At 45.3% G+C, this 23,938-nt stretch overlaps 2 protein-coding genes across 8 annotated transcripts in view; one reads left to right on the forward strand and one right to left on the reverse strand.

The window, feature by feature from the left end:
• The window catches only part of KCTD15 (potassium channel tetramerization domain containing 15), a 55,646-nt gene that overhangs the window by 17,450 nt on the left and 14,258 nt on the right, over window positions 1-23,938 (reverse strand). For 4 of the 5 annotated variants that reach the window (XM_013176599.3, XM_067004186.1, XM_067004185.1 and 1 more), the window contains 2 exons: window positions 23,700-23,875; window positions 1,260-1,404 (listed from right to left, as the gene is read on the reverse strand). In XM_013176599.3, coding sequence (XP_013032053.1) covers window positions 1,260-1,404; window positions 23,700-23,875 — 321 coding nt within the window. The remainder of the gene's footprint in view (window positions 1-1,259; window positions 1,405-23,699; window positions 23,876-23,938) is intronic. The other variant, XM_067004187.1, reaches the window with a different exon arrangement.
• On the forward strand, window positions 1,401-23,770 carry LOC136791762 (uncharacterized). Of its 3 annotated transcripts, XR_010834347.1 has the most exons (10): window positions 1,401-5,568; window positions 5,686-5,836; window positions 9,480-9,690; window positions 11,231-13,183; window positions 14,070-14,140; window positions 16,560-16,936; window positions 17,555-17,738; window positions 20,414-20,530; window positions 21,374-21,660; window positions 23,635-23,770. XR_010834347.1 is itself a non-coding variant. In XM_067004189.1 (4 exons), the coding sequence occupies exons 1-4, from the start codon at window positions 5,351-5,353 to the stop codon at window positions 14,084-14,086; spliced, it is 549 nt and encodes a 182-aa protein (XP_066860290.1). In that variant the 5' UTR covers window positions 1,401-5,350; the 3' UTR covers window positions 14,087-14,348. The 3 variants fall into 3 exon arrangements, 1 of the variants encoding a protein (XP_066860290.1); XR_010834346.1 differs by having other exon boundaries at window positions 9,480-13,183; XM_067004189.1 differs by lacking the exons at window positions 9,480-9,690; window positions 16,560-16,936; window positions 17,555-17,738; ... (1 more) ...; window positions 21,374-21,660; window positions 23,635-23,770 and having other exon boundaries at window positions 11,231-11,393; window positions 14,070-14,348.

Below are 23,938 nucleotides of genomic sequence, written 5' to 3' on the forward strand. Positions count from 1 at the left end.
TTTCTCTTTTCTCGCATCCAGCCTTGCATGCTCTGCCTCTCGCCCTGCGTCACAGCACCCCGTGCGCTCCCAAGAGACCAGTGCCCGAGACAGCCCTTTTGGGCTGGGGCTTCAAAACTGCCTGTGAATGCCAAAACGTCTCCCCTGCCTCGGCATGAGCTGTATGCTCCCACTGCGTAGTGCGTCTGCTCTACGTTAACTTCTAAATGCTGAGATGCCGGTGTCAAATCCAGCTGTGCTCGTGATTCAGGCAAAAATGGCTGAGAGCTGGTCTGCAGCAAGAGGATCAGCTGTACTCCAGAGCTAAAACCCCACAGCAACCATAAATTTGGAATGACTCAGTAAGGCCTGGCCAAATTACCTTGTCTACCAAGTCCAACGTGAGAAATAAAACCTTACTACCCAGCGCGAGAACGTTCCTTTCCAGTAATTCTCTGCATTCTCTAACTCTGAGCGGAACCCCATTAGCACTCAAACTTATTCATCATTTCATCCTGAAGTTAGCTCTTTTGTTGAATCTTGTCATCTAGTTTGGATAGTTTTGTCTTCTAATTTTCATACATAAGGATGACAATGTTGCAAGTTTTGTAAGTGCAAATCCAAATAAACAAGGCTAGGAGGAGAGGTTTTAAACAACCAGAATTTGCAAAGCAACCCAGCATCATGACTTTATAGAAAGCACATATTGCTCCTTAAAAATCCCTCAATAAATTCCATTTCCCACGAATATTTTGACATTCATAAATTCTGTAAAAGATTACTTGTTGAAATCAAAGTATCTGCATTGGTTGTATCTAACAGAAACCCTCATGGGTTTGTTTAAGGGTGTTTCTTTTTCATACCAACAAGAAAAAGACTTACACAATTTAATTCCTCTAAGTATCAAATTTAAAACATTTTTTTTAGATTCTGAACATTAAATCCTGGTAAGTGCCAGTTGCTGGTGTTGCTTCTTAATTGTTGTTATACCCTGATAAATAAGCTAAAAATGTGAGAAAATACAATTAGTTTAGAAAAACTGATTTAGCCGTAAGCTTCATCGTTTAACTTTTTATGGTATCCATGACAACCATTGGTCCATTTATTAAATAATAGCATCCCTAGTGTAATATAGAAGTCCTAAAAATCCTAACAATAAACAGCAACATTTAGTTAAGTATGTTTAGGTCAAGCACACAACCCAACCTGCTCCAAAATAAATGACAAAATGGGGGCGGGGGAGGGGGGGGAAATAGATGGCAGACTGTAGCTTTCCTTACCTTAAAGTCATCTGGGAGCAGTAGCTTAGATGTCCTTAGGAAGCTTAATATATATCTGAAAATTTCACCATCTCGATCAATGAAATAATGTTGCTTTAAACTGTCCAAGACAATAGGCTCAGTGCCATTAAACAGACGACTTATTCTGAAAAAAGAAAAGAAAAAAGAAATGGGCAAAAGAGACAAAATCTCATTACACCCTCAGGGCTTGAAAACATCCAGCCAATCTAGCTGCATCAATTCAATGTGCATAAAGTAATGCAGTATCTTAATTTGGTGACAAATGCAAACAAGGGCACCAAGACAGACGCCTTAAATGTGTGTGCATGCACATGCTCACACAGTGCCTGCCCGCGACTGCTCCTAGCACTAAGCTCATCCTGCCCTGAATCAGGGCTGCAAATGAGTCTCAGCCCCAGCAAGGGAAGTGCCTACAAAGTTCTCACCCTGTGGCTGGCTGGATAATTTTGGAGAGAACATGTCTCACCAGGTACATTATACACCCGTTCAGCAGGTACCGTGAACGAGAACTGGATGGATACTCATAGATGGGCTCCTGGACATGAGCTTCTGCACCAGCTGTGCTGATATTTTGACCAAAGGCCATCCAAGCATTTCCATGTTGGAGGGGGGGGACTCCAGTGCGCTGCCATGAGCTGGATGGCCCCCTCAGTGCTGCATGTTTGGGCACAGCAGCAGCCAGCGGCCTATACAGCATTTGCAGCGCTGCCTGCAGGACCGCATCCCGCACCAGTGGCTGCGCATCAGTGTCTGGCAGGAACAGCAACGTGGCAACCCTTTCCTGAGCAAAGAAAAGGAAGTGAGACACATGAGAGCAGAGATCCAGCTGGGTAGGTGTAAGCAGGACCAAAACACCCCATCAGCTGCACCATGCCAGTTTTCTCCACATCCTGACAGTATGCTGCAGAAAGCAAGCTGGGCATTTGCCGGGCTGCACTTCCTCCCGCCTCTCCCTCCAAATGTCTGGCTTCTTTCAGAAGGCTTTGTCTTCCCATGAGAAATAACCCAGCTGAATATATGTTCTTGAAAGGAAAATCACAGGAGACAGACAGCAACGACCTATTAAGTAATTGAGTCCATCTCTCTGACAGTGCAGCATTGTTCCCAACTGCAGAGTGTCTCGTGTTTCAAAGTCGAGTCTTAAATAACCCTGCCAGTGAGGACTCCACCATTTCCCAGTGAGACTATTCCACAGCCCGCCAGATTTCACTGTCGAGCATCGTCCCTTAGACTCAGCTATGCAATCCCCCAGTATCCCTCGCTGCGACCAGGGCAGGGCTTTCCCCTGCTGTGGAAAACGAGCCCACCAACTCCCTGTCCAAGGCAACAGCCAGCACCGCTGGCGAGTTGAGCGGCACGGCCCTGGCTGCGCTCCTGCTTTCCAGCCCTGCAGCGAGGGGCATGGGCGAGAGGTGCAAGAGGGCCCCAGCGGGGCTGGGGATGGCGAGCCCCGGGCTACGAGCCGGAGGGGCCGCGCCAATGCTCGCAGCTGCTCCACGCTCGGCTTGCTTTGGGCTGGGGGGGTCTTGCAGCACAGGTGAGATTCGCTCTCCAGAGCTGCACTTTGGTCTATCTCCCAGCTTTTTTATGTAGTTGCAAATTTAATTCATGTGGCACTTATTTCTAAATGAATTTCTAAATGAAATGAGATATCGAGTAAAACTGAACTTAGCAATTCCCTGCTGAACTCAGCTAAAAACCCTTTTCCCCTTTTACGCAAGTTGTAGGTTTCACTGCCTGCTCTCCTGTCTGTGCTAGCATTCAGCTACTCTGAGTTACTTAAGAGAATAACCAAACAACCTAAACCCTAATTATAATACGTTTACTATTTTTCTTCAACCTCTAGCTCTTCAACTGTATCAGAACAATCCAGCTCACACTGCAACACTTAATTTATATAATCACAAGGTTCAGCGAGCCTCCAGTAATTCATTATTTTCCTTTTTATTGTTTTTTGAGGTCTCTTTGCCTGAGACAACTAAATATATTGCTTGGTACAGCGTTACATTTTAGTCCAGGAACCAGACAGTTAATTTGTTTCCTTAGACATGCACACGAGCCTGTGTGCTGTTCTGGGTTAGCCTGAAAGCAGATAGAGCTACTTAACGTTCAGTACGGTAGGTGCATTTATTAAGTATTTGTGTGGCTACCAAAAGTTTTGAGAACTCATCTTTCCTACTTACTCCCTAAACAAGCTGGGCTGTGGCTCAAACCTCCTCCCTTTCACAGCCCTTTTTCTGTGAAGTCTGCAAACCAAAGCGATGGCTGCTGTTCAGCTCCTTGGTGCATATGAGGGAGGGAAGGTTTGCCAGCAAAGAAAGGACGCAGGGAAGACAGGATACAAAATTTTAATGGGCTGCTCTTTAATGTAGTGAAGCATTTTTTTTTTTTGGTAATGAAAACAAAACATGAATTTTGAGGCCTTTGTGGAGTGCCCTGAGCTGTATTTCTTCACCAGCAAAATTACTGCTGGGGAAAGAAACTTGCAGAGTGTTGAAAGACTTAACTGCCACCCCAAAAACAGAGTGATGAATAGTTTAAGGATTTATTTGACATTTTAGGGGGCCGCTATGTTCCAAGAACAAGCTTCACTGCAGCATGTTGTAATGCTGCATGCAGAAAGTGCTCCTGCTTCTCCCTCCTCACCAGTACAAACTGTACCTGCAGTAAGTCTATCAGAAAATGCAACTGTGAGAGCACAAAGTGAACCCAAATGACAGCTTTGAGGAAATTTTTGCATGTTGGCTGTACCTGGGATGTGTAAAGCCATGGACATACAGTGACTGACAGCTCCGCAACCTGATGCGCTCAGCAGATGGGTCTCAGACTGCATAGCAGACAATGCCATGTGCACAGAAGTTTGGAAGGGAAATGTGTGCAGGCTGTCGGGACATCAGCAAGTGCAAGGGGATAGGAACGGCTTTGCACTGCGCAAACTTGATATTCCACCAGACATGAGGTGCCAGGCTGGCAGGAGGGCTCAGGCTCCCTCCAGCTCGTGGTGCAAGTTCCTGAGTTGTGGGGAGCGGCTGCAGCTCTCGGACTGGGCAATGGTCACCCCAAAATGGTTGCTTTTGTGAGCAGTTGTGGTGCCCGGTACTGGCAGACAAAGCGGGTAATGGCATTTTTCAGGAATTGCTGCTTGCTTATGGCATGTGGGAGTGATGATTCCAGGGCTGTCTGTAAAGCAGTGGAAAGCAGAGGAAAACACAGACCAGACAAAAAGAGCTGCACTTAGATCCTACAGAGATGGGTGAGTCTCAGCAGTGACTGCTTCTGCAGTAGTCCCACCTTTTGGAAGAGACAATTCACTTCTTCATTTAAAAATGCTTTTAATATCTGTTTTCCCAGATTTAATTTCCAGAGAGCAGACCAAGCCAGGCTCAAGCAAAGCAGTCACAAAGCTTGCTTTCCCACTGCCTCCGCCTTCCTGGCCACATCTCACTGTGCTTCACACTGTCCTCCCTGTGCGAGGCTCTTCCCAGCCATGACTTTCTCCTGAACCGCTCCCAGCCACTGCCCTATGCGTGCTGCCCACCCAGATGCTCGCAGGGCTCCAGCTCCCGGCCACCACGACTGCATGCCCCTGCAGAGCTGTGTTAGGAGGGGGCTGGCGCCCAGCCTCCCGCCCAACGGGTCTCCTGGTTCCTCCAGCCCAGCCGGCTGCTCTTCAGCCCTCTTCCCAACATCTAGAACACAACCTGTTGATCCTATTTCTACAATTTCTTTGTGCTTCTGTTGTTTCTGCTGAAGGCTTTTTTTGCATTTTTCAATAATGTTTAGCCAAAATGCCAGGGGGCAAGTTTCTAGCTTTATACCGATTTCACTATGATATTAAGATCTCCTTTTATTAGATTAAAAACAAACAGCACAGCCAGCCAACCCACAAGGACAAGAGCGCCAGTAAATTCTTTTCTGAGCTCCTTGGACAGGGAAGGAAGCTGTGTGCTGCGTTTAAGCATCTACAGACAACCACTGCTACCCACACACCCCGACAGCGCTCGCTACCATTTTCCATCTGGGGACCGTGCAGGCTCCAGGCTCCCTGCAGTGCTTGCCAAAAGGTGAGCATGGGACGGGAGGCTGAACACAGCGCAGCGAATCCAGCCCTGCTGCAGTCCTCACCACACATGATCTCATCCAGAGACTTATCCAGCTCCATCTCGGAGCAGTCAGGGCTTTTTGCTCTCCGGAGCACTCTGTCTTCCCAAGATTCTTGCCAAGCAGCGGCAGTGGAGCCACACAAAGCACATCACGTGTCGGGAGGTTCGGGAGCACTTTGGGAGAGGTGAGGGGTTTTTTTGGGGGGTACTGCTTTCTCTTCCTGGTCCAGTTTAGCTCTTTTCTTGATAGCTCCCTTTTCGAACAGAAAACTGAAGTTCTTTCTTACTAAATCTGGTTCCAGGGGCCTTGAGAGGAGCACCAGGTACAGTGGGGCTTGGAGGAAAATCAGCAGTGTCGCTGTGCCAAGCACCTGCAGAGCCTCTGCTCCCGCACCCCGCTGCGGCCCCCTGCCACCCGGCCCGTGCTCCTACCAGCCAGCACAGCAACGGCGCGTGAGTGAAACCCTTTATCACAACATTGCACTAAAAGTATTAATTTAAGTAATTACATGATTAATATTTAACCATTCAGTGATATTTTTGTCATTCATAATTCAGTTGTTTGCATTTATTAAAAATTGATTCTGTAGACACTTTTTCTGCCCAATGTCAATTCAGCGGGGAGCGTGCATTTTAGAGAACTGTCATTAAATGTGGCTCTCTTCTAATTTCATGGGAGGAAAATTATGGGAGGAAAAAGGGAAAGGCCTGTCGGTGAGCCCCTCCAGCACGTGGGTCTGTGCTCTGCTCAGTTCCCTCCTCCGTCCCTGCTGCTCCACGCTGACGCAGAGCAGGCTGACAGGAGCTCTGCAGCTCCTCTGCTCTGTGCACGAAGTCTGCCGGCCGCTGTGGAGCTGGAGGAGGAGGCGGTAGCTGTGGGAAATGCAGCAGAGAAGAGGAAGAGGGTTGTTTAGGGCTGGGACAGACCAAGGGGCCGAACCTTTGAGCACAACCTGAAACCGCCCCATGGGACATGCTAGCAGTGTCCCAGGTGTGCGAGAAGAGTCCCGCCACGGCTGCTGAGCAGAAAGGGCTGCTTCTCTCTTAAATTTTTGTTCAAGGTGGGTACTATAGATACTGTTAGCTGCTTTGAGGAGAAAAAACATGCTGTGAACTGGAGCAGAGGTGCTCAAGAGATGGGAGCATATCATGCTGCATCTGATACGGCTACCTGGGCAGCTACACGGTTGTTGTCACTGGTCCTGCCACAGGACAGCAGCTTCTGGGAAAGGAAAGCCAAAAGCAGGCAGGGCGACAGAGCCCTGCGCGATGCGGGGCTGGTGCCAGGAGGCAGGGCCCCGGCCTGGGACTGCTCAGTGCCACCCACACCAGCACCGCCTGGGGCTGGCAGGGATCTTTACAGCTGCATTTTTCACGTTTCCCATTATTTTTACTGTAAAACCGAGTTGTGTCAGACTCAGTCAAGGGTTTGTGCACAAGCTCCCAGCAGCGCAAAGCATAATGGAGAGAGCGCCCGCGGCCACTTTCCCAAGGGACGCAGCCTGTCTGGGCAGCGGGCAGGGGTGGCCGCAGGAGGGACAGGGACAGGGACAGCCTGGCCGAGCACCAAAGGGGTGTCTTGGGTCTTCTGCCCCGACGGTCGCTAGGAGGGAGGACACTAAAACTGTCTGCCAGGACACATGCTGCCCCGTGCCCGGCACAGCCAGGCACATGGCTAAAGGTTGCATCTGCCTGCAGAAGTTTTTCTGATCTGCCTCCGTTTAAAACTTCAGCCCCATACCACACTTTCACAACCTGCTGCCCAACCACTAATTTTAAGCCTTTTCTGATTATGGGAAAATAACGCTAAGGGGAGGCACCGTCTGAAGCAGGGGTCTCTGCACACAACCTGGCCATGTTACGCTGCAGAAACACCGCGCAGGCTTTGCTGTTACGGCTCTGCAACGGTTTCTGTTATAATCAAAGATAACATCTTGACCACCTCAGATTGCTCCAGGCACACACTTGGCTCAGAGGGTGTTCAAGCCAGGGAGAATTTTGATTTAAGCATCTTTCAAATCTTTTATTTGTATAGTGACAGGAAAAAGTGTGTGTCAGGGGAGAGTCCGAGTCTTAAACTGGGGGCATAAACTGCTGCTCTGCAAACTATGAACATCACGCAGCCACGCGTGGCCTGGGACCAGTCCGTGTGCCTGCAGACACAGAGGGGTGACCCCAAGGGCAGGGGAGATCCAGCACATTGGAGCCCAGGCCAGGCTTCAAGCCGGGGGACAGCACCCACGTTTCTCCAGGGCAGCATCAGCCACCAGCACCCTGCAGGCACTGCCCAGCCCCATACACGCGCTGATCAGCTCTGGACCCTTCAATCCTGATGGCACAAGCCAGCGACCACAGATACACAAGTACAAAACTGATCTGTGAGAAACAAATGGAAACACTAAAAGCCTGTAACCCCCCCACACACACACATCTCTCCATTTTTAACACCACCGGTGTATCTAGTAGTACAGTCCTGTCTTGGCAGAGGGATGAATGAGGTAACTCACAAGGTAACAGGCTTATCCATCTCTAATTGCTGTAACCTTGCGTGCCTGCTTTCTAACGTTGGCCCTGGAATGCCATAGGAGTTTTCTGAGCCACATGCTCACTTTGCAGTGCTTCTGAAGGATATTACACTCATTAACTATTAAGGACCTGAAGGAACTGCAGGATCTGTTACCTAGATTTAATACTTCATATTTTGCTTGAATAGATATTCAGGCTTGGATATCTATTTTTACAATAGATCAGAGCTAGTATCAACATGTATTTTTAAAAGTCAATAATCCAGAAAGAACATTATCATCTACCACCCTGAATCATTTTTACAAAGTTCTGGAAGTCTTTTTTTTACACTATCATTAAAAATTAGCATGTAATAGATCTTGTAGTTAAAACAAAGGTACGGACAATTATATTTTCAGTTCTCTGTTACTATCAATTCAAGTCCACGGAAGCAACAGGTAATAACAGCCACTGAAGTATAAATTGCCTGTTATTTTTGAAATACCACAAAGTATCCATGGTAATAAGGTTGAGATCTTGTGGGTCTTTCACTTGTGTTTGTTGCTAACAGTCTATCTCCACACTTAAGACACTTTTGCAGGTGACTATTTGATATATAACCTCATGGAAATATATACATATATATATATAGATTTTGATAAATTCAATTTTTGTTAAATTTGTAGACACTATTGCCTAATATATAAATTAGCAGTTAAGACAGAAATAAGAAACGCTAATCCTGGTGCAGGGGCCAGTCTCTTTTCCTGTGTTAAGGAACTCTCTTGCCATCAGGAGCCAGGTCGTGCATCAGCGGGGCTGAGCATCCTGTCAGGTCCTCAGGGAGAAGCAGGAGGGAGCAGTCACACAGTTATAGGGAACAGACCATCAGCTGAGGAAATCTGGGCTCCAATGTGCTTTCATTTCCATGCTTTTCATTTCCATCAGGTTTACGACAGTATTAACCCTAAGCCCTTCACCTCGTTGGGAGGCTGGAATTAGGCTCACCAGCACTGGCCGCTCATCCCAAATTTATCAGCAGCGTATTTGTTCCCTGAGGGCCCGGTTCTGCCACCCGTCTCCCGTAGAGTAAACAGTTCATGAGTAAAGCACTGCTTAGCCATGAGTAATGGTGGCAGAATCCAGCCCTAAGTCAGGCTAATGATTTTATTTTGCCTTATTAAACTAGCGTTTGTATATTTTAGTGTGTTATTTTAACAGCTATAAAAAGACTTTACTAAACAAACAGTTTCTAGTATGTTAATTGCTGTATTACGAATTCTTTCATTCCGTTCAGCGTAGAACCACATTTATAAGCTGGATAAGTAGAGACACATACAGACAGAACAGCACTCATCCTACCTACACATCATAATTCTGCCACATTCATTTCAGTCATCAGTCATGAAATGCATTTGCTGTGCTTAACAAGAAAAAATGTAACTTTCAAATACAGGTACAATTTGCATTTTCCCGTAAAGCTTCCCTGCGCGCCACTGACATGGTACTTCTGGTCCTGTTAATCTTTTGTAACAGAGAAGGTGAAAACCAGCCTTCCATTAAACATACCATTTGCATTTGTTCCCTAAAGCCTCCGCCAGGCATTAGTCTGTTGGTCATACCCGGGCCAGAAGGCAACGTGCTGGCTTCCCAGCACCCGAGGGCTGCCCGGCTGGGGTCAGCTACGCCAGAGCGTGGGCTGGATGAGGTCTCTGCAGCGACTGGAGCTCAACCTGTCCTCATTGCCCCCTGAATCCTTGGCTTAAAGCTCCATGGGACATGGGCAGACACCTCTAATTCAGGTATGTGCATCGTGTTGGTGCCACCAAAACCAAAGCAGCAACAGCGGTGCCATCACTGGGTAAGAGGCCGGGGCTGTGGCCGGTGGTAACTGCCGACCAGCCTGACGCAGGCAGCGCGGCTGCAATTACTGCACTTCAAGATGGGCCAGTTCTGCCGCCCCTAGTCCTAACAACGACTTGGGAGAGTGTGAAGGGCAGAGTCTGGCTGACTTGCACAATTTTAACAGAAGCAACCAAATCATATTACACTATAATACGAACCTTCAAAACACAAAACTCGTTACAGGTAAGAGCGAAATATTTTTCTTTCAATGAAATATGCCAAAGTTCAGCTAACTGCCCAGGAGCTCATACATTGTAGGTAATACCTCTGTATCTAGGAATTCATTTCATTTTAAATTGTGGACTTGTATCTGAAATTAAACAAGCACATTAGCTAAGTTAAGCATGTAGCTTGACTTCTAGTACTCTCACTTTTTCCAGTATGAAGTTCTGGTTACTCTTCCTCTTCTGTCTTCCAATTCATTCTAACTGAACTTATAACTAAATTGTTAGTGAAGATTAAAAATATTAATACAAGTTTTTATTGCTACATATAACCTGTGTGTATTGTACAATTGTTGCTGCTGCTCTTATTTGAACCCTGTGAGAGTTCTTGGCCTTTCATGGTTTCTTAGTAGAGAACTTACATTAATTTTAGCCATGAAAACCAATGCAGGAACAAAAATTCTTTAATTTCAAACAAACTCCCAAACAACCATCCTAATGCTCTCTAGTTTCCCAAAGGTCCCAATCCTGCAAGAACTGCATTTCAGTTCAAACCCTGTGGGAGTTGTGGGCACTCAACAGAATTAAGTTAATACCTGAGAAGATGCACAATTCAAATAAAACATTCCTGCCTATACAAGCCTTTTCTTGCTATTCCTTTAAACATCCCTTCCCCTAAATCATGGTACTATAAAGGACAGGATGAAAAAAGGGTTGCAGCAAATATCAGACCTCTTCCTTCTTGCCTCACTGTAACTTCAAGTGGGAGCTAACACAGTATTTTTACTAAGATTTTCGAATCTGACTAGATCTGGACATTGCTGCCACTAACATCAACCCTCTACAACTGCACATGCTGGGAGGCTGGCAAACATGCAGATACTAGTTTTATTTTAATATAAATGGGCTAACTCTTTGCTCATTGAAGTCAACAGAGAAACTCCCACTGGATCTCAGTGAAGGCAGAAAAATTTTCAAATGTAACTCCTTTACCTTCCAGGGTACAAGTCCGGCCCTCTGCATCCTTCGCATGTGTGGGTGCCATGAAAACAGCACATTTAAGTCCACAGCAGGAGCAAGGGGGGCAAACACTTAAGGTCTGCACCACCTTTATAAAATGTAAATGGTGACAGCTAACGCACTCGCTTCGGTACCCACTGCTCATGCAAACTGCTAGAATATGTCATCCGCTCAAACCATATCCCTGCACTTCTGAGCCCAGGGATATGAAAGCTGAGAAACTTTTTTCTGTGATTCTTTTATTTATTTCCAGACCAGCAGGAACAAGTCACCAGACACAGGCTGCCAGCGACCCTACAGCACGTCACTGCCTGAGCTAAGCACGAACTCAAATCTGCCCATGGTGCACACGCCTGCCTCCGCTGTATCAGGATGCTCTCCACTGACACCAACGGGAATGATACCAGTGTCTGTAGGTATGGATAAATTAACTTTCTGCTTACAAGAAACTCTGGCAGTATGGCAACATTGGCAGTTGGTGGGCATGCCAATTTGCTAAACTGGTAAAGCTCTTCTCTTGCTGAGAATTATAATATGGAAAAAACAGCTTATCTTACATTCATCCTCTGTTTGGTTTTCCTGCAGCCCATCCTTTTGTCCACCAGTGAATAAGCTATGCTGATTTTGCACAGTCTCAGCATGTAGCACCGCTGCAATTACACTGCTGAACACCTTGTACAGCTCACACCACTGCTTGCTTTGGCACAGAGACACCGCGGGCAGTTACAGGCAGACCAAAGGACACAGCTGGCTGCAATTCTCTACAAGTGAGAGATGAAGTTGCACCCAGTTCTCTCTATCCGTATTTTTGTTGTCACACTTAAAATGATGACTGCACAGTGCTCCTGTTTATTTTTACATTTGATTAAGCTGTACTCAACATACTTTTCCTGGCTCACTTAAAGAAACTGAGCATGTCAAGACCGATCTGTGTTTTTGATTTGTGTTTTTTAAAAAGTGTTTTTGAAGGGAAAACAACCAACAAAGCCTTATATCCACATCAAGTTAGAAGACTTGGGTAACAGTTTTTGCTGGTGAGCCTGAGCAGTTGGCAGGTGATAGGCAGAACCAGAGTGCAACTTCCAGTAGTTTTTTTGTTACTGCAGCAAGAAAAGAGCAGGGAAAGAGAAGCAGCTACATGCTGAGATGTCAGCTGCGAGAGCCCGGTTCTGCAGCCACGTTCCAGAAGAAAAGGGGAGCCCCTGACTTGGGGCTCCGGAGAGAGAACTGGCATGCCACAGGGAGACAGCAGTTGATACACCTGCTGCACAGAGGATACTATGGGCTTAAGCTTGGGAAAAACTTGAAATAAGGAAACCGTTAACTGTAGGATTCTGATGAGATACTGAAAACTGAACCTGGCTTTTTTATGTGACTGAGAGAGATTCATTCTTAAATACAATACTATGGTCATGGGTTTGATTCTGGTCCCAGTGAAGTCAAGGCCAAAACATCCTTTGACTTAATTGAAAGCAGAAACCAGCCCCCGCTTTAACCCTCGCATCTGCAAGGAGAATATAACTGGATGTGAACAGAAGAGGAAATGTTTGGAGCTGGTTACAAATCCATGCTTTTTTTTTAATGATTAAAAATCCGTCATTGAATTTTTCTCTCATTCAACAGCACTGTTAAGTACTTCTGGCCCAAGTTCAGTTCTTGTTCCCTCCCAGACAACCCCAGCACAAGCAGAGGGCCCAGTTTCTCTCTATTGTCATCTACTGATTCCCAGGGAGTTCCACTAGCCGAGTTTGTCCATGAAATCATATGTAAGTTCTGCAATGGCAGAATTTAGGCAGTGGTCCCCTGGAAGGCATACCACGTTCCCCAAATGCCAAAGCTGCAGCCTCTGATGCAAATCATACCGGTACAAGTTGCTGGCATAACATCGTCAACGCAATATGACACCAATGTTAAAAGAGTCTCTGGTTTTCATTGTCTGCTTTCTTAAGAGAGAGATTTGCTGCTGCAAAAGCTTCTACCAGATCTAAACGGATTACCTGCAGCACTGGTAGCATCTGCTCTCCATTAGGACAGAGGCGTAACGGGAGCCTGCCCTTTGGACTGGGATTCCTTCAGCGTTTCAGCTTTACGGTGCAAATCTCAGTTTCCAATGCTTGCCAACTGATCCTTTCTGAGTCTGACCAAGAGTAACGCTGCAAATGCTGCATAATAGCTTCCCAGCATCCACGTGCAGGATTCCTTTCAGGTATTGCTTTATGTGGTCCTCAGCAGATAAAAAAGCATGAATTTTAGCCTTTGAACTCATACCATACTACAGTAGAGTGAAATCAACACAGTACACGTGAACACTGGAATACCTCTGCTTAGCCTATTTGTCCTGGTGCCCAACTCTGACAGGCAGGCAGGCGTCACAGTGATTGCATCAATAAGGAATGCAAGAAGTGCACACATGCTAACCTAAAAGCCATCCCGGCTGGCAGAGCTTCAAGTGAGAGCAAATTAGGTAAAAACAAAAAACAAATGCAAAATCTCCTAAAATGTTTACACATCATTTCTTTTTTAAGCACCGAAAGATTAAAATACATGCTAATGACAGCAAATGAAGGGAAAGAGTAAGTAATTTGGTGGTTAGAGCATGGAGATAAGAGTTTATAACTCTGGAGCTTAACTCCAGCTCTGCAGCTTCTCCCAGCTACAAAAAACATGTTAGTAGAGCCACCATCCTGGTGTAACCCTGTTTCTATCAATAGAGCTATACCGGGGATGAGAGTGACAATAGTTACCTGTTTCAATCACCAGATTATGCACTTAGTGTCACTATAGCACAACTGAACAAGCTGATGTGCTACAAGGACTAGGCGAATTCATCAATTTGTTATTTTCACCTAACAGAGAAACTTGGCAAAATCAACGTGGCTAGCAGCAGTTTGGGGTACAACCCATGTTAGCTACAGCCTGGTATGCTCCTCACCGTGTTACTATGGCGTGCTCGAGAGATCTAGCCTCCCTTATACTCTCCTATAGGAATCCCGTGTTTGCATGCCTACATGTTTCTTCCATTTAAATATGCACTTTGTTCTTAAAGAATTCATTAACCCATGAATAGATTAATTCTGATTTCAATTATACAGGTACAAGTTTGGAGTAACTCCTTCAAAGCCAGGGGAGCCACCTCTTTGGGAAGGCTATCTGACCATAAAAGGTACATGCACCTACCCATAAGGGCAGGAATCTTTTTGTCCTCTCTTGCCTGTTGATTTTACGCATTCAGATGTCTGTAAGAACAAGTACCGGGGATAGCCAACAGTATATAGCACCTCGCTATAATGCTCAGGGTCTTGTAATCCCTTTCCTCACATCCTATCAGCATACATCCCTGGTGTAATTCCGCAGAGCTCAACAGGGTTACACCAGGGATTATTTTGGCCAGGCTTCTTATACGGGCAGTTTCCTAAAAGAACAGGACTGCCTTTGTTTTCCTTTATGCTTACAGTACAACTCTCATCAACTTTACTGGAAGAGACATTTGGCCCAACGTGCCAATATCCAAACCACCTCCATTTACTTCAGTGAACGTAGGAAAGGAATTAATAAGGTCCAATGTATTTTTAAATCTTAGATTTCATAAATGATCACAAGCATGTAGGTCACAATATATACACAGTACGACACCTACGACAACCACCAGTGGGATCATTAAAATAATTAAGTTAGGCCTAGAGACAAATTCATTTCATAACATGTTCCTTACAAAACAGAAGACACTCCTCGCTTCATAATCTAGGGAGTCTGTTTTAAAAACTTCCTAAGTAGTTCGTGAAATATCCCCCTAAGCAGACCAGGTCTACTTGCCATTGCAAGGTCTTTATAAATCAAAAGACATACACCAGCAATGTGTATTCAAAGACCAAATATGAAGAGGTAACACCTCTCCTGCTCCACTGGTACGGTGGTTAGCTGTGACCTCAGGACACGATTTCCAGCACAAAGCTACTGAATCCGCACCTTTACATAACTCTGTCCATGCAATGTGTGTGCTGAGTGCACAGCGTACAAAGAAGAAATCAATAAAGGGGATTCCCCTTTGTTTTAACTGTAAAGCTGCTACAGCTGTGAACCTGGGCACAGGTGTGGTATTTTGCACCATGTTCATCAGCAGGAAAACAGCCTCCACTAGCAGCACATAAAAGGAGGAGGCAGGTTGCTTCCATAGCATCCTATGGGAGCATTTTCTCAAAACATGCTGCTAATGCTTTTCATGTTAGCGCCCTGAAAACGACTGCTGAAAAATACTTAAATTGTGCTGCTGGCATGAAAGTGCCCTGGCAGGTGAGAGGTGAGTGGTGAGCAAAAGAAGCAACGAAAAAAAATGACAAAGGACTTGACCAACTAACCTCAGAAACTGCTATAAATATAGAGCGTTAAACAAAAAAAATGTTGAATTCTTGGTCTCCCTGTCTGCTGGGCTCTCTTTGTGAGTTTCAGTAAACCAGACTAATTTTCAAACCATTGTAAACAGGAAGGGTAGGCATTACTAACAGGCTAAACTCAGCTCAGTGACAGTCACGTTAATGATGCAAAAGAACAAAGAGAAGAGCAGAAAATGAGACATCAGCTGAGTTTTGCACTGAAGGTACTGGAGACACTGTCCAGCAGTCCTGAACCTCTCTCAGAGGCTGTAAATGACATCCCTCTGGCTGCAGCCAGGCTGCACGGACTGCGCAGGGAACACCTCCTCTCTCTTCTTCTCTTTTGACCAGCTGAGCCAAACAAGCTAATATCTAGACAGGAATGTGCAATTTCCTCAACTTCAGTTTTTTTGAGCTGCCTGAGCCAGGCTTAGCAACACAGTCATCATTTTATTTTTGTTAAGTCAGATGAGTGTGATTTGATATCTTCTCCTCTCCGTTATTAGCTTGGTCTGCCCCTTCCTAGGTGCTGTAATACCCATTGATGCCTATACCTCCACACAACCCGGGCTGTAATATATATGTACATATACAGAGAAATAATAATTTCAGAAAGCGTTCATCAGAGACTAGCTATGTAATATTTCCTTGCACGTTTCATTAAATATTCCAAGTAAACATACAAATAATTCATTCATTGACAGGCCCCAGTCTCAGCACCCAATTACAGTAAGATTTGTGCTCCCGAAGGGTAAACTCTGCTTTCCTCTCCAGAGCCTGTGGGCAGTCCCCAGGCAGCAGCTGTGCTGGGCAAGGCAGCATTTATGAAGTCCAGTAAGGAGTAAACACCTTTATCACAGCAGACAGCTCAGCTCTGTTGTGGCTCCCTACATGCCAGTTAGTTAGAGATCCTGGAGAGATGGACACAGACAGGTCTGAAGAATCAGCTTCCATACAAATTCCTTCCCTCCCATCTCTTGCAGTCACTGGAGTGAAGGGTTACATTGCAGGGCTTGTTCTCCTTTGCCACCAAAGCCACTCAACCTTGGGGAGCACGGGGAAACCTGGTTTGGGTGTACTTCCACGGGCTCTGCCCCATTTCTCAAGGCAGACCCTGAATCCAAGATTTTTTCACTCTAGTGAAAGTAGAGACAGGGTATCTAAAACCATCATTCCCAGCTGTAATTACATCTCTGTTTTCTTCCCACGCAGGCCACATCACGCTCCCCTCCTTTGGGACAGCTGATGGATGCCCTGGTGCTCCCAGACCTGGCACTGGTGTAACTGCTGCTGTAGAGGCTCCAGCCAGCCCAGCTTCGAGGAGGGAACGGCTTCTCACTTCCACCCACCATGCTCTGCCCCGCGTGCTGCCCAGGAGCTGCCCTGGGTGGCTCCTGGCAGCATCTCCTGCCTGCCTGTAACTCCCCCCCCACCCCAGAGCTTACTGAGCACTGCATGGACTTGGGTGACTGCAGCCCTGCAGCACCCTTACAAAACAGCAACGCTTCACTGTGCAAATGGTTCATTTTACAGTATTCAATTCAGAGTCTGGGAATGGGAGCTCTTTTCTTGATACAGCTCCCACTCAGGTAAGCACAGCACCCACAGGCTTAGATGCAGACTGTGGGGAGAGGGAGGATGGGAAGTGGAACGGCCCTTTTTAAGGAATTTCTTCATTAAGTGTTCTGCTGGTCAAAATTCCCTTGGAAACCGAGATTTGCCCCATCAACAGACAAGTAAGAAAAACTCCCAAGATTTATCTCTAAATTGCAGGTGGATGAAATTAAACAGAAAACGATTTTAATCTCCATGAAAATTCCTACAGTAACTCAGAAAAAGCTCTACGCGTAACCCAAACCTCTGGATTTCTGCTCCTTCCCTTGCTCCCTTCTGCAGCGCACCCCTAAGCGCCTTGCAAAGCAGCAGAGCCGGGGGAGCCCCTGCCAGGCTCACCCCTCTGCAACACTGGCATGCCCGCACCCAGGCTCTGCAGCTCTGAGCATCTGTAGCACGCAGGAAGAACACTTGCTCCTACCTCTTCAGGTGTTTTCCTTTAAAGTCTGTGTACGCTTTAAGTTCACAATATCCATTAAAATTAATGAGCTTTGCGCTGCAGCTCACATGCAGGTGCGTTTTGTAGAGCTTTGCCTGAATGTGGGCTGCGGGCGCCGACTCAAGAGACTCTTTGCCTTTTGGGTAATTCACAGCGCTTCTTAGCATGGTTCTTCCGGAGCCTGGTGTCACCCCACAACCAACCGACCTCCGTGGGAAGAGCGCTGCTTAGCAAGGGTGCAGCGTGCCCATGTCCTTTGTGGCACTAAAAGAGCAGCACTGAGCAGGTCTGCATGGGATGAGTTACTGAAGAGGGACCACACGCCATACACGTGCCAGGTGGGTAAGCTGTGGTCAGCATGGCATGGAATTGGCACTGAGGGCTTCTGGAACACCTAAGTTAGCATCGATGCTAACGATGATACAGGGTGAAGGAGGGTGTGCTGGCCCAGGAGAGCTGGCATCGGTTCTGCTCCAACTGCGACCCTGCCCTCACATGTACTGTGGTTTATCAGTCACATTGGGGGCACCATCAGTCTCTAGCTATGAACAAATTTGGTCTTACCTTTCTGTCCAAGGTACAGGGCTCGTTTAAGAACTGATTTACACCCACCTGCCAGTATGTGGTGACAGAATTTGCTAATTGGCATTGTTTTCTTGTAATAACATCAAGAATCCACAGATGTGATGGAAAATTAGAAAATTAGTTGTGGTAACGGGGGCACTGGACTGATCCTATATGAGCAAAAAATGTGAGATGCTCTTATGTATGCTAAGTCTGGAGAATTACATACCCTGAACACATTTGAATTAAGAATTTCCCTGCTCCCTCTTGAGAAGAGCAGAACCTAGTAGGGAGTCCTTAGCATAAAGGACAAAGTGGAAAATCTGTCTTGCAGATCTCAGTAACGGAGGTGTTTGAGCTTATAAAGCCACTCTCTCTGGCTGTAGGGCGTCAGCAGTCCTGGTCTGGCAGGGAGGAGCGCATTTCCCTGGAAGTCAAGCCAGCCTGGTGTGGCTGCAGGGAACGAGGGAGAAGGAAAAGATCTGAGGTGTTAGTGCTGAGCTCCCCCATCCAGAGAGATCGAGGTGTTGGAGAAAAAGGTAGGGGGATTTAAAAAACGCAGACATTTACAGTGCAGTTACACTCAGAAGGATGAGTTAGGTAGAAGAGGTTGCCCAAGTGTGGTTTTATACAAGAATGACGGTTTGCTTTGACAAGAAAAAGTCAGAGAAGACACATGCTTTAGGGGACTCCCTTGTAAATCCCCCAAAATGTTCACGGGTTCGGAGGAAAATGAGGCAGGGATATGCCTGAAAAACTCTACTATGCCTCATAACAGCTATGGTCATGTCACTGGTTTCTGAAACAGTTAAAAAAAGCCTGTGCTGTTTTTCTTTGGAGGACAGAGCCTCCAGAGGAGTGAGTGATGAAGCCAGGGTGCCCCAACAGCCGCGGTCAGGGCGTGTGCTGTTAGCACTGACTGCCTGCTTTGGGCCACAGAACTAAGAAGTTCTTTCCTAAAGAGGCAAGAAAATGGCCAGAAGTATCAAGGAAAGGTGGGTGCTGTAGGTTAGCCAGGCAGAGGAGGGCTGAGAGCAGACAGGTCCCGACCACCTTGTGCTGCCCACCACTAGTGGGGAAGCTCCCACTGGGAAGCCCCTGCTTCAATTCCAGTTATCCCTGCTCGCCTCTGTAACATGGCTAACACTGCTGGAAGCGTGACCTTTTACAACTATGTTTTGAAGAAAAGAACATGCTTATCTTTAATAGAGGCTTATACAACAAATACTAATTAACCAAGAATGTAAGGTAAATATATTTACCTTTTATAGCTGAACAACTCGCAAAGAGCTCACAGCAATTCTCTGAGATAAACGTTACACAGGGCGGTAAAAAGGACAAGCTTCTAATGAAAAAGATCTTGTTCTGCTTTCTAACAGAAATTCAAAATTGTATCAAAATTGTCAGTGAAATGGCAAAACATAGGCTTGCTGTGGTATAAGGGGATTTGGAACTTTTAATTGTTTTCCACTTAAAGTCAATGAGCAGTGTGTCAGTGAACTCAGTGGGAGTAAGGCTGGATCATCTGGCAGCATCTTTGGGTACTCCTCTCTGCACATTAAGAGCTTGGACTTTTGGTGGGTTTTTTTGTGCCTTTTTTTTTTTTTTTTTTAAGAACTGAGTCTCACTCCCTTGGATAAACACAATTTGCAACTCAGATAGATGTGCTAGAGCCTTTGCAGCCTTTACAGTCTGTCACATAAATCCATATTCAAGTGTCAATGTGTGAAGGGGCTGCTTTAGAGGTCCTGTGGGTGAAAACATGAATGGAATTTCTAGAGGAAATGCTCTCAAAGATGAGTAATTTGTCTGCTTAGCTAGTTACTTTAGAAATAAGATACTGATGGTATGAGTATTCAACAGTTTTTTTTCTTTGCACACCTGTAGCTCACAACTACCAGAGTTGACATTTTGGTGGGAGAACTTACTGAAAATAAACTATTGAAAGTAAGCCTCAAATCCACGTAAGAAGATGCCAGCTTTACTGTACCCCCCAAAAGCTTGTTAACTTTAATGGCAATTTCAGGTATACAAGGATAGCAGCCACAACTAGCTGTAGGAAGAGGGATTAATAGTACACTTCCGAGATCATTTTTGTCACTACCATCATTATGCTGTCACTGATCACAATTTCTTTTGTGTTTCTTGTTTTCCTTGCCTTTCACCCTCTCAAAGGCCAACTTGCTTATTTATATGGTGTTTCATTCAAAAAGCCAACTGTAAGAGTAATGTGTGAGCATGACCACTTTAGAAACCATCTTTGACAGTGGCTGTTTAACCCTCTTTCTTTGTCACACCAGTTGTGTGCTGCTCGAGTGTTCTCTTCTTTAGAGATTTTATGTAGCCCCATAAAAATTTACTGGAAAGAGGGTGTCTACCACCTTTAATGCCTAATCTGGCACCCTTTACTTATGCAAATTTAATCAGTGGACAAATTCTCTTCTCCCAGCAGCTGCACCAGCACTAACAACATCAAAGACTTTGACAAAGTTGCTCCGAAACAACTCTGGGATCACTGAAATGCAAAATTTGGCCTCCGACTTCACATCGCCAGCTACTCACTCACGTGAGTAAGATTCCCAGAATCAGGTCCTTTGTTTCCATGAATTAGAGCCAACCACATAACTTGGGAACAGTCAAGCAAAGCAAGCAAGTGGGCTGAGCACAGTCAATCCTAACAAATTACAATAAGAAATGTATCACGCTGCCTGCTGTCAGGTGTAATTTATGTCATACCAGAGGGGTGACTGGAGAGCAGGTATAGGCAGGAACTGGTCATACCTATACTTGCTCCTGCTGGGCCTGATCTGGCAAGCTGCTAAGAGCTCTTCCCTCCCACTGAAGTCAACGTGAACTGAGCTTATTCAGGACCTAACAGGATTGGGCCTCCTTTAAATACTACTGAAGGATAAACATGATTTAATGATTATTTTTCTATTTCCCTTTAGCATGTGACATCTGTGTATACATACCCTGATTTTATTTATACATGTGCTCATAATCTGTACGTGTCCTTAAACATACGTGTATTTTATATATTACAAGCTAAAAGACTGTTTGGGATTTCAGAGCACAGAGAAAGAAATAGAGATTGTAACACAAATAAGCAGGAAGATTATTCCCACAGCTTTCACTTTTAGTGAGTGCAAATTGTATTTTATGTGACACGAGCTAAGATTTAGCAAAGCATTTCAGCGTATGCTTACATCTTTTGCTGAAACAGAAGCTACAGATTTGTTTAATTTCTTAGATCTGAAGTTTACAAGCTCAGGCTCAAACCAAGAGTTTAATATGCTGTCCAAAATAATCCAGGAAGCTCTGCATGTGGATGAGTATGGCTATGCCTCTATATGTGGCCATGCATGTCGTCTACGAGCATACGCTAATAGTGCTCTGGCATTACTTCCAGATGTCTCACCCAGAACAGCTATCTCCTTCCTCCTGCATCTGCAAGAGACCCGGTCGCCTCTGTCATCCCAACCACTGCAAAGACAGCCTGCGCCTCATGGAAGCAGCACACCAGGGCAGTGAGGTGCCATCAGGAGCTCCTATCATCCCCACTGAAACAGCTGCAACTTCTGCTCTGCTCTAACTGGGAATGAGAGCAGCCAGGCTCACAGGGGGGTAACCGACCAAGTCTACCATGCACCGCTGCAGAAAGCCAAATGAAGAAGGAGAAAAAAAAAAACAAAACAAGTAAGGTTTGCTTCTAAACTTCAATTGTACCCTCCATCCATAATGTATGTAGCAATAACGTCCTATCGTTGCTGGCGAGGGTTTATCTTTTGCTATAGAAATGTATCTGGTTACTAGTTAATCTTTCTGATTCACAGGTCTAGTACTGTAAGCTCTTCCTCCAGTAAGAACTGAAGTTTGAGCAGGTAAAAAAGCATTCAAGCCTTATGAGGTAACACTGCAATACAAACATCATACAGTACACAACAAAACATCTGGCAGCACATGAGATCTGGTCACAGTTTTGTACTTTTAGCTTAAATAAAAGCACAAAACCTGAGGGAATACACTTTCGGTATTTAGCAAAAAGGGAAAAAAAAGGTTTTAAACCAGTACCCTGTTCTCTCTGAATAAAATCTATGAATTTATGTATATTCTCCTAAAACTTACATAACTAAAGTTTTTATTAAGCAAGTCTGATATGGGCATATTTTAAAAATAGTGTCAGCAGTGATATTTTAAACTCTGGAAACAGATGTGCTGTTCCATCACAACTGCTGAATCTTCTCTGTATTTTTTATACTATGAAGCCTTTGTCTGCTTCTCTGTTATAAATCTCTCCCCACTGAACAGATTTCTTCTCTATGATCAAAGAAGTACCACACAAACATCATTAAACGGAATCTGTCCTGAAAAATTATATTGTTTTGGCCTAACCATAAAATATAGGTATTTTAATAATTGTTTCTTTTCCATAGACAATGTTAGCAGCTACGTCTCCTTGGCATGAGATCACAGCTGTGTGCTTTATGACATCAGAGGCATTTCAAGGTGTCTCCATAAATGTCATTTATTGCTTGGGAACCTGCCAAATCTGTGCCAAAAAAAAACTAGTTCTTTTAAAGGAGAAATCTTCAAATAAATCTATATTTTTATACTGGTTGTCTATACCAAAAAAAAAAAAAAAATCTGTCCCTTTGTGGAAATACTGGCCATGAAGGTAGCAAAACCTCCAATACCTAAATCTGCTGGCCTGAACTCTGGTTTGCTTCTGAGTCCATAGTGCCTGCTTTAACCAGTCTGACAGGCACCCTGATACTGCACATTTACCTACAGCTTCTGATGGTTGCATACAAGGCTCTTAGCCTTCTGAAGAATGAACAGCCTGAATGACAAAAAGCTGAATCTCTTTATTGATCATAACTGTAAATCAAAATCAGGTGTGTCTTAACACACTATTCCAATTAAAATGTTTCAACCCTGAAAACAGTGATCCCTTCCATATCACCACTGCAGGCCTGATGCTGCCCAGCATGCCCCATCTGTCATAGTGCCCAGTACCCCACGAGACTGGGACCTGTGCAAGTAATAAAGAGACTGTCTCATAAATACCAATATTTTCATGTCACCTCTGTTCATAATTTGACATATCTGCAGTCCCCTCTGCAATAATGTTGGCCAGAATCGAATCCCTCTTGCCAGGCGCACCATTAACACGTTCAGCACTAATCAGCTGCCCTTAACCATGCAAACTCCATCTAATCTGTGGCTACAAGCACACAGAGCAGGTACACTGGCCACTTCCCACGGGACATGCCTGCTGCCACAGAGGCACCGAGCTACGCCTGAGTTTAGGATTTCTGCTGGCCGACAGAAGCATCCATCAGTCCCAGTGTAACCGAGCTGTTCTGTTCTCCCAAAAGAAGGAAAATAAAAAGGAAAAAGGATTTTTTTTCTACATCTGAAAGAAAGAAGTCACTGGGTATAATTGGAAATAATCCAGGACAGGCACACCAACAGGTGCTTCACACGTAGCGCTACAGTGCTGAAGACGTTGAAAGAGAAAATGAATAGGCTCTCTAAATAATACATAAATTGTACAGGCGTTTTTTTCTATACAACCCCAGTGAAGTTAATGTATAAATCGGAAACTGAATTATTCATAAGTGGTGAATATATAATAAATCGTATTTCACACTGCAATATTCCACACAGGTACATGCCTATTTCCATGCGATGAACAGAAAGAGGCAGAGAGCCTGAAAACACAGAGGTCTTACCTGGAGTCCGGGTACTTCGTCAGGGTAGCCAGGCTGCTGGTGTACATGTGTCCTCCTACATCGATGTGCACAGGAGCGTTCGACTTGGTGAGTTGAGCGGGGAGAGGAATTCCTTGAGCAGCCAGAGGAGAAACTGGGGACCGTGTTAGAGACAGACGGGACATGCTTCTTCCCTCCTGGAAAAGGAGGACAAAAAAGAACAGTTTCTCTTAAATGTAGCAGTGTGTTGCCTTTATTTC

Source organism: Anser cygnoides, chromosome 12 (genome assembly GCF_040182565.1).
Source record: "Anser cygnoides isolate HZ-2024a breed goose chromosome 12, Taihu_goose_T2T_genome, whole genome shotgun sequence".
Classification (NCBI taxonomy): domain Eukaryota; kingdom Metazoa; phylum Chordata; class Aves; order Anseriformes; family Anatidae; genus Anser; species Anser cygnoides.

Coding starts and splice junctions, on each gene's coding strand:
- LOC136791762 (XM_067004189.1), top strand. CDS start 5,351: ATGGGACGGGAGGCTGAACACAGCGCAGCGAATCCAGCCCTGCTGCAG. Junction 5,569..5,685: donor TCGGGAGCACTTTGGGAGAG/GTGAGGGGTTTT, acceptor ATCTGGTTCCAG/GGGCCTTGAGAGGAGCACCA. Junction 5,837..11,230: donor AGCCAGCACAGCAACGGCGC/GTGAGTGAAACC, acceptor ATTTATTTCCAG/ACCAGCAGGAACAAGTCACC.